This window comes from Notothenia rossii (assembly GCF_949606895.1).
Source record: "Notothenia rossii genome assembly, chromosome: 10".
In the NCBI taxonomy this organism is placed as follows: Eukaryota; Metazoa; Chordata; class Actinopteri; order Perciformes; family Nototheniidae; genus Notothenia; species Notothenia rossii.
The window spans coordinates 54508129-54521984 of NC_136908.1; the positions used below are offsets into that span (position 1 = coordinate 54508129).

At 42.2% G+C, this 13856-nt stretch overlaps 1 protein-coding gene across 5 annotated transcripts in view; it reads left to right on the forward strand.

Annotated features, from left to right (window-relative positions):
• The first annotated feature begins 1718 nt into the window (after nt 1-1718).
• lmo3 (LIM domain only 3) overlaps nt 1719-13856 on the forward strand; it is a 38462-nt gene continuing 26324 nt past the window's right edge. Inside the window, exons 1-3 of one of the 5 annotated variants that reach the window (XM_079655197.1) lie at nt 1721-1980; nt 5406-5490; nt 5686-5899. In XM_079655197.1, coding sequence (XP_079511323.1) covers nt 5481-5490; nt 5686-5899 — 224 coding nt within the window. In that variant the 5' untranslated portion in view covers nt 1721-1980; nt 5406-5480. Of the gene's footprint in view, nt 1981-2174; nt 2570-5405; nt 5491-5685; nt 5900-13856 lie in introns of those variants that run through there. The other 4 variants (XM_079655196.1, XM_079655198.1, XM_079655199.1 and 1 more) reach the window with 4 other exon arrangements.

The following is a 13856-nucleotide window of genomic DNA, read 5'->3' on the forward strand; positions in this document are numbered from 1 at the left end:
CTTAAGATCTGGAGTCTGAGAAAAGTTGCCTTGTGGACACTTTTAAAAGAAGAGGAAGAAGAAGAAGAAGACAGCTGTATCGACCCGGAGAATTTCTTTTGGGGCATCCTTGGCTGTACTTAAAGGTACGTGATTGGTCCTCTGTGTGTGTTTATGGGATGTGAGTTTACGCAGGGCTAGAGCTGCGCGTAAAGTGAGCTCCACAAGAAAACAAACACAGCTCGGTGATACAGATGGGAGGACACTTCACTTCTGGCGTGTCCCCAAACAGGCTGCATCTGTAAATAACACAGTGTTGGGTTAAAGGAATCCGGTGTTGGTGATGATGTGTTTTGGTGCATGTCCCAGCTGTCATTCCCTGTCTTCTTTAGAAACTGGGATGCAAGGTTTGGGTCAGGTACACGCGTTCCATTTGCGCATATATGATGGATTAATACATGTGCGTGCCTCCGTGGGATGAAGAGACTTAATCCGTGCCATTTGACTGTCTCCTCCATCCTCCATCGCTGCCTTTTTTTTCTCCCTCTCCCATTCATACGGAGGCTGGAGGGCACCGGGAGAGAGGTGGCAGCCTCACACACTCCACACACACTCTGCAGAAAATTGCATGATTACCAAGATAGGCCGCCTTGAAATAATTCAATCCATGACAAAACCTAATTACTGGCAGGTAATACCCTGTCAGCTTTAATGCATCTCATCACTCATAATGGCGCAGAGAGCATTTTATGACCCATCTCATTATCGCTGCATTTTAGGCTGGAGCCGCATGCCAACTATTGACTTGTATCTCCTCCTCCCACAACCTCCCCTCCCTCCATCTTCCCCTGCAAGAATATTTAAGGGAATAACTTGTCAGGCTGTGTGTTGGATGGGGATGAGGTGTGGGGGCACAGTGCCCTAACATGTGGGCTTCATCTAGTCCAAACTGGGTCGCCAATCGATGTTTCAAAAACAGGGCGCGGAATAATTTCGTCCTTTTTAATTACAGGAATGGTTTAAATAAAGAGTGTGGAGAGGCGGTAATCAGTCCGGGGCCGGCTGCCACTGTGGAGCCGGGACCTCACATGACGCCGTGTGTGCGCATGGAGAAAGAATGCCAGAGAAAGAGGAATCAATGACCTCTACGAAGATTGATTTAATTATCCATAATAGTTTGTCTGCTTCCTCTTTATTTGAGGTCCATATTTTCTTATAGACTAGTCTCTTATTGAAGGGAATTAAAAAACCATGTTAAACAAAATCACGTGTGAAGAAATGGCACTCGTTTTGTTCTTTTTGATAATTAATAACAGTCATATTTAAGTAGCCTGGTTGAATCCAACACATCCAGGGTACTTTCTTTACACTTGCTGTTATCAATCTCCAGTCTCCAAATCTGAATATTCTCTGTTTTGTCAGTCAGGTGTCAGAAGAAACCATTTTTTTTCTGCACAATAACATGCCCCTGAACGCAGCACTTCCATCTTAAATTAATGCCATGCCATGCTCTTCGGGCACCCCTAGACTATACATGTGTTTCAGTGTCTGTAAAATAACGAGCGCCGTGCGTCTGCGCGCACTCGCGGCTCTAAGATTGAAGGACGTTACGGGAAATGGGCGTTCCGGGGGCGCGCACGCGATGTATGCTCTCCGTCATATAGTGGAGCGGCTGGTAATAAGTGAATGACCTTATCGTGGCGGTGTAATGTCTCACCGGTGAGGGATTTGGGGGGGGGGGGGGGTTTGGAGATAATAAAGCCTGTCTTCCCCGGTTCTCTCGCCACTCTCTGTGAAACATTTGGGGACGTCCGGCCTGAGCCCCGCACTCTCTCGGCTGAACACCTGTAGCTGGGCACTCTTCCACTAACTGGGCGCCTTGATCCACGTGGAGCTCATTATTTCCATCCCGAAGATCAGTTTGGTGAACTTTTTATTTCTCTTCAGAGAAGCTGGATCCGTTGCTGGAAGAGATCAGTTCTGCTTAACTTGTTTAGAAAGGTGAGACAAAATACTATTATTTAGCGTTTTCAATTTAAATGTTAACCAAACTGAATGAGTGCAGGGGATGTGATATAGGCTATAGCCTAACATTACACGCAATGTGGGTGAGAATGAGTTTTGTAATAGCAGGTTGTGGTGATGGGGGGGGGGACTGTGTGCAGATGCCTGCTGCTGGTACGTCAAAGCGCTGATTAGAGCAGCGTGCAGCAGCCTGTAATGTGGCCAGCAGGATTAGATGGTCTCTGCGCCGCGGAGGGGAAGCATCTCTTTGTCGTCCTGTCATTCGCTGCCTGCCTCTCTCCGCTCATACACCTCCGCTCGGCGATAACCGTGCTCTCACACGCCGAGTGACGACCGACGACGGCGAGCAGCTCCGTTTTTGTTCGCCGGTTGTTCTCTCTTTTTCTCTTCATTCCTCACCGGGTCGCCGTGTTGGATTGTTCCCCATCTAACAAAGCCCGACCCCAGCCTGCCTGCCTGCCTGCCCGCAGACAGCTGCTCTCCGGACCAGGGGCTCCGGGTTGCATGGTGGGTGCTTCGGCTGCTTCAGCGGTTCAACAAATGCAGAAAAGGGAGAAAAGTTTCGGTAAGACGCTGACTTTGGCGCTTCGGCTTGTATTATCGGCACGTTTTCATGTGTGTTTTGGTGTGCTCTGCGACGGCAAGTTGCAGCATCTCTCTGCGTCGAAAGGCGACGAGTCCAGGTCTGACCTGCTGTTGCTCTAACCTGATCCAGTAGGCTATCTGTTATTCCAGCATTTCACCGAGACATTACATATACGTGCTCTGGTGTTATGTTGGTGGTCACACAGTGCAGTGCCTGTCAAAGCTGCATGGCAAATTGAGTGTGTGTTAAACCCGTTATTGGCCTTTACCAGTACTCCGCTGCCATGGCAACAGTAATTAAACTGAAAGGGTGAAATGTCAGCATCTCGTTGGTGAACAGCTGGGGCTGAGAAAAGCAGTCTATTCCCCGATCTATTCCTCCATCATCCTCCATCCGCTGGTGATGATCGCCTCCATGTGCATGCCGAGGACGCGCAGCAGCCTTCAGGTCCACAATGAGAGAGTGGGAAGGGAGGATACGAGCCAGCGCGCAAACAAAACCGATATCATTAGGGCTCCGAGAGCAGCTGTGGTTCCCTTTCCTTTATGGAAAATGAAGCTTTTGTTCAGCACTTCCCCTCGGCAATCGGAAGAGCGAAGTGGTCAAATTCCTGCCATGCTTCTCCTCTTCTATGCGAGTTGATTAGACAGTAAAAAAGGGGGGAGTCGAAACTCTTTTTTCCCCCTTCTTTTGGTTTGGTAATGAGTAGCGGGGACTTTGTAGTGTTAACGAGGCTGGACGGATCAGTGGCGCTGAACAGGAGAGCAGCCGCGCGCACCGCTCTCTAAATCCAGCCAATTAACAAATCAACAGCCCCAACCCGTGGAACAAATGAGCTGCTCACTCTGCAACCTGTTTGATAGTATGTCTGTGCGAAAGATTTCTCACTAAATATGCTAGATTGTGTGGCAGCAGAAGAAAAAAGGAACAAGTAGTGACAGGTTTCTTTCAAAATAAGACATAATTTCAGTCTTTTCATGTTCATTTGATGCATCTCAGGCATAGTTTTATCCAAAACATTGAAACTCATTGAAGAAAAGTGCTTGTTCTCAACTTTAATAGGAGCCACCATGTTATTTATGTACAAAATTAGACACCGGATTCCAGATTGTGTCACTTCAGACAGTTCAAAATTAATAGATTACATTATTTCTACTTCCATGACCAGGTGTTGTTGTGAAATTAAAGGAGACACATTATCATTATACCAACAGTCATAATGAATGAATTAGAAGTAAAACAGTGTCTTTCTAACTGTAAATGGACACATTTGAACTGGAATCCTAAAAAAAGTTAGTTTCAGTATTTGAAATGAAAGCTGAAACTACATGCTAAATATCAAGCGTGTGTGTGTTGTGTGTGGTGAATGGTGGGACAAAGGGTAGTGGGGGTGTGCCTCTCCTCAGGGAATGGTAGGAGAATACTAATTCCAGCCGGGTGCGAAGCTACATTGTCCCCCCCACCCCTCTTCTCCTGGCTCCCAATGGGCCAACAAAGGCTCTCCACAGTCAGCTCAGGCCAAACAATACAGGCCGCTTGCAAAGCTCCTCGCCTGTAGCCACGCCCCTCTAAACACAGGAGGTCAATGTAAAAAAAAAAAAAAAAGTCCTGGAAGAAATGTGAAACTGTGGCTTTGTGTCTGTGTGGGCTGCTTGTTGCTCTCACAGCAGTTAAACAGGACTGTTTTGGTTTGTAATGTCAGATCTGCATTCACTTCTTCTTCTCCTTTTTTAGTCCATCGCGGGTATTTTACTGGGACTAGTCACTTATTTTGAACACTGGATTTTTACAACGTTAGAATAATACTTTTAACTGTTATTTAAAGATACTTTCTTTGTGTTTTCACCTACGTTGAGTAACACCTGTTTTACAAGATCTGTGTGTGTGTGTGTGTGTGTGTGTGTGTGTGTGTGTGTGTGTGTGTGTGTGTGTGTGTGTGTGTGTGTGTGTGTGTGTGTGTGTGTGTGTGTGTGTGTGTGTGTGTGTGTGTGTGTGTGTGTGTGTGTGTGTGTGTGTGTGTGTGTGTGTGTGTGTGTGTGTGTGTGTGTGTGTGTGTGTGTGTGTGTGTGTGTGTGTGTGTGTGTGTGTGTGTGTGTGTGTGTGTGTGTGTGTGTGTGTGTGTGTGTGTGTGTGTGTGTGTGTGTGTGTGTGTGTGTGTGTGTGTGTGTGTGTGTGTGTAAAGGATACATTGTCTTCTTTGAGTAATTAGTCAAAGTTTTTGTATTTCAGAAGTAAACCATTCCTTACCGGAGATGTTTACAGCTCACACTGGTCATGTGTGTTCTCAAAGATAGAAAATATTGTTTCGTATTTAACAAACAAAAAGACTGTCATGGGACACAGTCTTTTTGTTTGTTAAATACGAAACAATATTTTGTTTCCATCCATTACATCCATACTTAATTTTAAGTACTTTTCAGTAAGCTGGAACACATTTTTGTCCACTTAGTGTTGACACTTACTACTAAGTATAAGTGAATTGAATTGTAACACGAATGCCAGTTAGTAATAAAGGTAAATAGAGTTTTTTTTTTTTTTTTCTAAGGTTACCGAAGCTCTCACTATTTTCAATTTGGTTATATCTTTTGTAAAACATTGTATCTGTTAAGTCTGCATACTAAGTTTTTGAGTACAATTTAATTTGGAATTGTGGAATTGAAACTAAGCCCTGCATTCTCATGTCTCTTGAGTATATCTAATTTGCTCTAGCAGACCAGGTTAAAATCTGTGTTTTCAAACCATTAAAAAATGTAAATAAGATTGATCTTGTTTATTAATGCTCATTTTCACTTATGTTTTTTTTCTTTCATTTCAGTCTTAAGTGTTTATGTGTGATAAATACATGAATATTGTACTTATACCACCTGCTGCTTAAAGACCGAGGAGCACAATGAAAACAAGTGAGAATTTGTATTTTGCTCCATTTATCTGTCATCAATTTATTTCTTGTTCTGTATTTTTTAAATGCATCACAATCCTTGTTTTTGTTTTCTGCCTAGAATTTGTGTGTTTTTCTTTCACCATAAGGAAACGTTCCTCTGTCAGTGTGCTGGTGCTGGATGAGTTTTTAAATCGTCTCTCTTCTTTCCCCCCAGGTATACAAATGCTCTCCGTCCAGCCGGACACCAAGCCAAAAGGCTGTGCCGGCTGCAACCGGAAGATCAAGGACCGCTACCTGCTGAAGGCCCTCGATAAGTACTGGCACGAGGACTGCCTGAAGTGCGCCTGCTGTGACTGCCGGCTGGGCGAGGTGGGCTCCACGCTCTACACCAAAGCCAACCTCATCCTGTGCCGGAGAGACTACCTACGGTAAGAGAGACGGCGTCTGCGTGACGTTCAACAAACACTGCATAACGCTCGGTCTGCTCCAGGGCTGTTGGAGAGTTAACCCACTGAAATCCTTTCTACACACATTGAGAGTTCGGTTTGAGCTCTGTTTGTTATGTGGAAAGGAGCTAAGGCAGTTTTAATTCACAAGAAGGCATTTGGTTTGGCATGTGAACCTTTTTTAAGGCCTCTAAATGTGTCACAACCCAGCAATCAGACAGTGCAAAAGTTACACGTACATTATGGTTTGACATTTCAAAATCTTTTTTATTGTGTTTTCATTTTCTTTTATTTTGCGCACCTCAATACAAATCTCTGTTGCACTTTTGTCCAGTTTTTTTTCTCAAATTGGCTTAAAATATGGTTGTTATAACACTTGTGTACAAAGTTGCAATCAATATTTTGTATACATTATATACATTAGGGCTGCACAATTTGGGGAAATAATCTAATTGCGATTTTTCTGACAGATATTGCGATTCGATTTGCGATATTTGTTTTTAAGCGACCCAACGGAAATTTATTGTAAAATGCGGCCATATCTCCGGAAGGTCGTATCAACGTGCTCCCATCTCTAGCACCCCCGCAGCCCGAGCTACGAGTGAAAGAACTAAACTTACATGAAACTTCCGTTGGGTTGCTTTAAAGTCAAGCTTCAGTTTAAGATTCACCCTGTAATAGATGTAACACATGTGATGGAGCATTACTAACCTGACTCAGATGATTTGTTTCACCAAACCATCTAGGAGAGCTCCATTGGAAGCCATTTGGAAAAGGGCAGGCACTTTCAAAAATACTTGGCAGGTGATTGGATCAATCTGTCTATCACCTTGTATCATGGGCCACTTCTGATTGGTTAACAATGACTGGTACATGTGGAGCACAGCACTTCTGATTGGTGTGGATGACTGACACACAAGAAGGGAAAAAAAAAAAAAATCGCAGGCTTTGCGATTTGATAATTGCATCATTTCGATTTAAAATCGATTAATCGTTCAGCCCTAATATACATGTGGAATGTAGGTTTGTCTTTTATAAAAACGACCTCAAAATATTGCAGCTTGTTAAGTTTTTAGTGAAACTCAAAGCAACTATAAGCCTCTAAACTATAGCATCTATCAGCAAGCAAAGTATGTGAATAAGAGGTGAAATCATTTGAATCAAGCTGTTTAATTTAGCACTTATTTCTCAAGAATTATGAAAGGAATAATCTCTCATGTTGACAGATTATTTTTGACAAATTTAAGAATAGAAAGGCCTATCAGTTTTTAACTGGGTTAAGAAGGAGATTTATTTTGTTGTCAGTCAGTTTTAGATCATTTTCCTCTCCATGTAGCACTGACACCTGCTGAGAGTAAAACAGCCGCTGGCTTTAAAGTTGTTTACATAAGAACTTGTAGTTTATGGAGGTTTGACACATATAACGCTTTGTAGAGACATGGCTTCACATTAAATCATCTTTGGTTTTAGCTTCATTTGGGTAGGAACCTGATTTCTGATAGACAAGAATATATCATTTTGAACAGATATATATTTAAAAAACATGTGACTGGATGTGGGGTTGTTTCTGTTAAAACATCATTTGAGATTTTTTCCTACCAGCATACATCTGACGTTTTGAAAAAAATATAAATGACAGGCCCATTGCACACAAAGGAAAAAATCTGCATTTTAGTTTATTTATGTTAAATAAAAAAGTGTCAAGAACATGATTAGGTCAGAGGTCATTGGCCCCTTTTCATCCCAAGTGCGTAAATAACATCCAATGTTTTCTGCTGTTTAGTTCACTGTAATGTAACTGTGCAGAGTGAATCTACCAGGCAGGAAGACACCTTTTTGTTCCGCTACAGTTGGGTTGCAGATTGTGATCAGTTTCTCAGTTTCTACAGGCTTCACGTGTAGGTGGCTACTTTAAATGTCTAAACCAGGCTTGTTGAATTGTTGGCATAATCTTCAGTCAGCACCACATCTGGCAGTCAGTCCAATGTGAGACAATAACACACAGACATACTGCTTTAATGTATTTTTTGTTCTACACACGCATACCAAATATGTACATCCACCAATGGGTGAGATGTTCATTTATTACCAAGAACACACACGTGTATATGTATTTTTACTAAATCAAATCAAATCAAATCAAGTTTTATTTATATAGCACATTTATAAACGATTTTTGGTCGAGCCAAAGTGCTGTACATATAATAAAAATAGCCTACAGTAGAGACACTTTGCAGCTAATACAATAGCACAGATTGTTCAGAATATCAGTATGAGAAAAAACGACACCCTCTATCCTTAGACCCTCACATCGTACAAGGAAAAACTTCTGGAGAAAACCCACAGTTTCACACATACACCATACTGATGGCCCAAAAGAAGATTAATCTGACACAGAAAATAGTTTGCAGCAATGCACTTTTACATCCTGGTTGATGAAATACAGTGCTACATTGTCCAGAAGTTTAAGGAAGTTGCTGAGATGCACCAACAAATGATTGGTTTGGGTGTTTTTACAAGATCTGTCAAGAAAAATAAAATGGATATGATATTTTGTTAGTTAGCCTGGTATCCTTAGGAAATTAGGTTTCCATAAAAACAAAGAACATTCTCAATTGTGCTTTTTGTCCACATTGTGTCCCGGACAACTTTTTGTTAGGATTAGGTTCCTAGTGATAGTTCACACAAGTAATCATAGGGAAATTTAGATGGAAGAGTTAATCAAGCTCAAGGGCCTCATTTATAAACGGTGCGTACGATCAAAAGATGGCGTACGCAAGTTTCTACGCAATATTTGCGATTTATAAAAACAAACTTGCCGGGAAAATGTGCGGTCCTCCACACAAACTCTGACCCATGCGTACGCACTAAGCACACAAACGGGAGAGACGAGAAACTGCGACACCGTTGGCAGAAGGAAGAATGAACAGAAATATGTGGAAATAATACCATAAATAAAATGTTACCTCTCATTCATCATATATGAAGAATTAATTTGCACAAATTGATTAAAGCCAATCTTAAAATGATTTAACAAACGCCTGTTTGAGACTCCTCCACAAAAACATAACTTTGAGAAATAAATAAATATGGAAATGTTATTGATCACCCCTCGATTATGTTCTCTTGTTAAGAAATGTATTCTCATAAATGATGCGGTAAACAGAAGGACAGAATTACTTTAAACTGACGCCGTTTTGCATTTCTATAGGTTGTTTAGATACGAGCATGGTTTTATATACTATCACGTTTTGTGCCGTTCGCCAAGACTTGATAAGTGGCTCGTAAAACACAGGAGGTATGGAAACTAAGAACACCATATGTGGTCAATTGTACAGATAACATAACACAACACATTAGTTGTATTTCCTTTAACTGGTGGATTATGGATATATAGTTGCTGATCGACAGCTGGAACACAAACCACCAAATACAAAAAAATAATTCAGATCCAGTCGTCATGACTCCACTCCGGAGGGATTCCCCGATCATTTCTTACAGTTTCTCATCAAGGGGGGGTCTCCTGTCCCCGGTACAAACACACTGACACACTGCCTGAAGAAGGCTATGTGTATCTATTTTGTCATTAACCTTTTTCGGACCATTTATTTATTTTGGTGACGATCCGACCTCCATGCTGTTACTCTGGTTCAAACTGCATCCACCAAACAATATGATTTATCTCGACCTCCCCAAAATAACCAAAATCTGACACGGTGTGAGATCTCTTTTTTAGCTGTTCTGTCGTCATTTCCTGCGATCTTCTTCATGCAGTCAGTCAAAATGAATGAATGAATGAATGGGCGTTTCTTTGACTATTTATAGGCAAATATAGGCGTTACGTGAAGCCCGCAAAAGCTGCACAGCACTTCGAGTTGATTGTGATTTATAAAGGGAAACCGGCGTAGGATGTGCCGGTACACAAATCCTACACCGGTACATAGTGTTTTATGAATCGGAAAATGTCTGTGCGTATTTATTTGCTTTGTCCTACGTAAGCAACCTTCCCACGTGAATCCTACGCAAGGCTTTATAAATGAGGCCCCAGGACTTTCCCCAGGAGACCAACTGTCAACTCAGACTATATTCAATTTTTATTCCGTAACTAAAATTATGCTGGGGGAACCATTTTTAGGCAAACTATTATCTGTCACTAAACCTAACCAAGTAGTTTGGTAGCCTAAGCTTTTGCATTTCTTTTCTCAATCACATGTTTTCCTTGAAACATCTACACCTACAGTTTTAGTAGACTGGTGTCCACATGTTTTCCTGGTGACTCCTGTGTAGCAGAGCTCCAGAACACAAAACTCGAAATGTCATCAATGAATCAGTTGGACATTGTTTTCCCAACACCAATGCATTCAGTAGCCGTGAGGACCGGGCGAGCGTTTCTGAACAGGCGTACAGGCTAAGAGGAAGACCAATTCCAACATGTTATTCTTTCATCTTCAAAGTTCAAGGTGACTGAATTGATTTGACGCTCGCTATCACGCGAGTGGCCTGCCCGCGAATGCGCCCTGACATCTCCTCACTGCTGGCTAATGAATGGCAAATATAGCAAAACCGCAGTACTCCACATCTGATCTGCAGAGCAACAAAGAAAGCCAGGCTCCATCACCAACACAATCAATGGCTGCTGCATCGCAAAGCAATACCATTTTTACACACACACATCTTGCTCAAAAAGCAAATGTATTATTTCTACTTATGTTTATCTCAGTCTGTCAGCACAGGTTAGCAACGGGAGAGGGAGAAATAAGGACATTTAGTCGAGTTTTATATTCTATTGGCTTTAACAGTAAATTATTTGGGCCTTCATTACACACCCCCACCCCCTCCTCCAAGTCAATCCTTTTCTGCTTAGCAGGGTGGCATGTTATTAGGCCTGACATAACCAGGGTTAATAGAATTCTTCAGGGGTCTACAACCATGAGCGATGTGATCCCAGCAGCAGAGAAATAATAATCCTTTATCGCAAAACATGCACAAACAACTGAGGAAAAAAAACTGAATATGAGGGAGGAAAAAAAAACTTAGTTTCAGCAGTCCCTGTGTGATCAAAAATGATGTAAAGAGGTGTGTGTGTGTGTGTGTGTGTGTGTGTGTGTGTGTGTGTGTGTGTGTGTGTGTGTGTGTGTGTGTGTGTGTGTGTGTGTGTGTGTGTGTGTGTGTGTGTGTGTGTGTGTGTGTGTGTGTGTGTGTGTGTGTGTGTGTGTGTGTGTGTGTGTGTGTGTGTGTGTGTGTGTGTGTGTGTGTGTGTGTGTGTGTGTGTGTGTGTGTGTGTGTGTGTGTGTGTGTGTGTGTGTGTGTGTGTGTGTGTGTGTGTGTGTGTGTGTGTGATCGTGTGATCCCTTCATAAACCTGCGACTGCAAACATAATTACAGGTATTATCTCCTCGAGCTTGATTTGTGCTTTGCTCTCTCTGAATATGGAGGAATGTGGCACGAACATTTTTATCAACAAATGATCCCTTTGAAACCAAAGCTCCCATTGATGATACTGGTAACAGCGCGACGCCACTGTTTATGCTGATGTGTGATTTCCACAGTACAGAGCGATACTGTTTGAAAGCCCGGAGGAGGGAGGAGAGCAGACAGACTGACACATTTAAGTTAAAAAACGCTGAGAAAATGAAGACTGCGGCACGGCGGCCTGCTGAGTGCCACCACACACACACACACACACACACACACACACACACACACACACACACACACACACACACACACACACACACACACACACACACACACACACACACACACACACACACAACAACAACCAGCGCTTGCTCCAAGGCTGGGTGCAGGCGTGAAAAAGCTGTTGGGCATCAGTTAATGGAAAACTGTAAATTCCAGGCATCCATTTTAAAGACAGCACCAGGAGAACACTTATTTATTTATCTATCTATTCATTCATTTTTTTTTAATCCAACTTCAATTTTCCTCTACAGTGGTTTTACTAAGATTGTAAATGCAAGCAAACTCACAGAGCCGTCAACATAGCTGGATTTATTAACGTTTTGGAAAGCTGGCTATCAGTGAGAGATAACCAACATGTAGAGCATGGTTCAGTGTAATAACTTTTTTTTCCTCCTTCAAAATCAACTTTGCCGTCTGCAGCCACCTTGTATAACCATGTATGTAAATGAGAAATGTATCTTTTTTTTTGTCATCTCGCATCGGGCTTATGACGCATTGTCAGTTTGTATGTTGGCGTCAGGCGTGACTGTGACATCAAGTCAAGCTTTATCTCCAGGGACCCGGCAGGGAGTGAGGAGAAGAGGATCAGGCTGTCTGAAACGCTGTCTATTCTTTTCAGAAATCTCATTTAGATACATTCTTCCTTATGAACATGTGTCACACCTTTTAATATAAAAAAAACTGTTCATTGTAGGGTTACTCGCAAAGTAGCAGCATATCGTTTTTGAGACAAAGAGCGCACATTGAAATGTAGTGTTTAAGGACAGATTCTACCTCGTCTTATATTTATTTAATTACATTGTGAAAAAGATCATCTCTGCCACATCTCTCAATTATTATTTGTTAAATGTTGGCTCATACAGATTCACTGCGAGCTGAAAGTGACATCAACATGCATGTGTGACTTGTTTTCCTTTATTTGAACTGTAATACTTCCCATGTCAAACAGGCTTATTGTACAATCAGATTAAATGACAGGCAAAAAATAGTTTTGTGTGCAGTTCAAACCCAGAAAAAGGGCTAAATGTACAGTGCCTCCAATGTGTGTATGCATGGGGTTTATGTATGTGTGCTTGTGTAACCACCTGGTCTCTGGGTGATCTCAGAACACACCAGGAGCTCCACTACTTCCTGTTATGTCACTCCAGACATCTCTTATTTGGTTCTTCTCTCTGTGCCTTAATGATTCCAAACATCTCAAGATAGGAACATACTTCCCATAGCAAATTCAGATCCACTTTTTGAAAAGGCCTTCTATGCACCAATTCTAAAATTAGCTTCACATTCACTGCTTTGGAGTGAGTCCACTGTAGAATTTAAAGACGGTTGTAACCGAAAGTTTGTAACCGAAAGTTTGTTACCGAAAGTTTGTAACCGAAAGTTTGTAATCTGCGCCTTCATGAAGAACAGTGGTTGTTACCTTGAATTCATGTCAGAATAAAGATGGTAACACGTTTTCACATCAAAATAGGTATGAAAATAACCATAGAAACTTGTCAAACTCCTTCTATCAAAATACATATTAGGTTTCAAACAATTACCCCACGACATGGCTAAACCCTAACCCTGTGGAGTTTTGAGGAACAAACAGAACCCAGCATATTTAACAGTTATAGCCACTACAGGACTAAAGGAATAAGTGTTGCTAACTGTGCATTGTGTCATAAACCTTACTTATAATGATGTAAATACAGGCGGGACACTTGTAGTGATCGGTTATGAATTGTTTATTCTAGATTGAGCCTTGGTTATTCTAGATTGAGCAAGCAGCAAAAGAGTATTCGTGTCAGACTGAATAATGCACAGATCCACAGAGCTGACTAGACTCCCAGTGAGGTCGGTCATTGTTATAGCAGCAATAGATGGCAACCAGCTCCACAAAGAGCTGAAAGTCGGTGGATTCCGAGTTGCCACCGAACAGCATCCCGCTCACTTGACGATAGCCGTGCTCCTGGGAGATGTGCAGGAAGCTGGGTGTAGTTTGTCATCAGCTCTCCTCTCCTCCCTGATTCTCTGCAGGCTGAAAGATTCAGGCCAGCTCCTCTTTCGCTAATGACTAGCGCAGATGTTCAGCTGTCCTCCCAACGAACACTGAAGGGCACAAGGACATCCTCAGCCAGGCCGCTGGTCAATGACACCAAAGCTTACTTATCTTCTACTCTAGCTGCAATGCTGAGAGTAAAACATAGTAGTCACAGCACTGCTGACCATTTCTTAGCAACTGAATGTGTTTCCT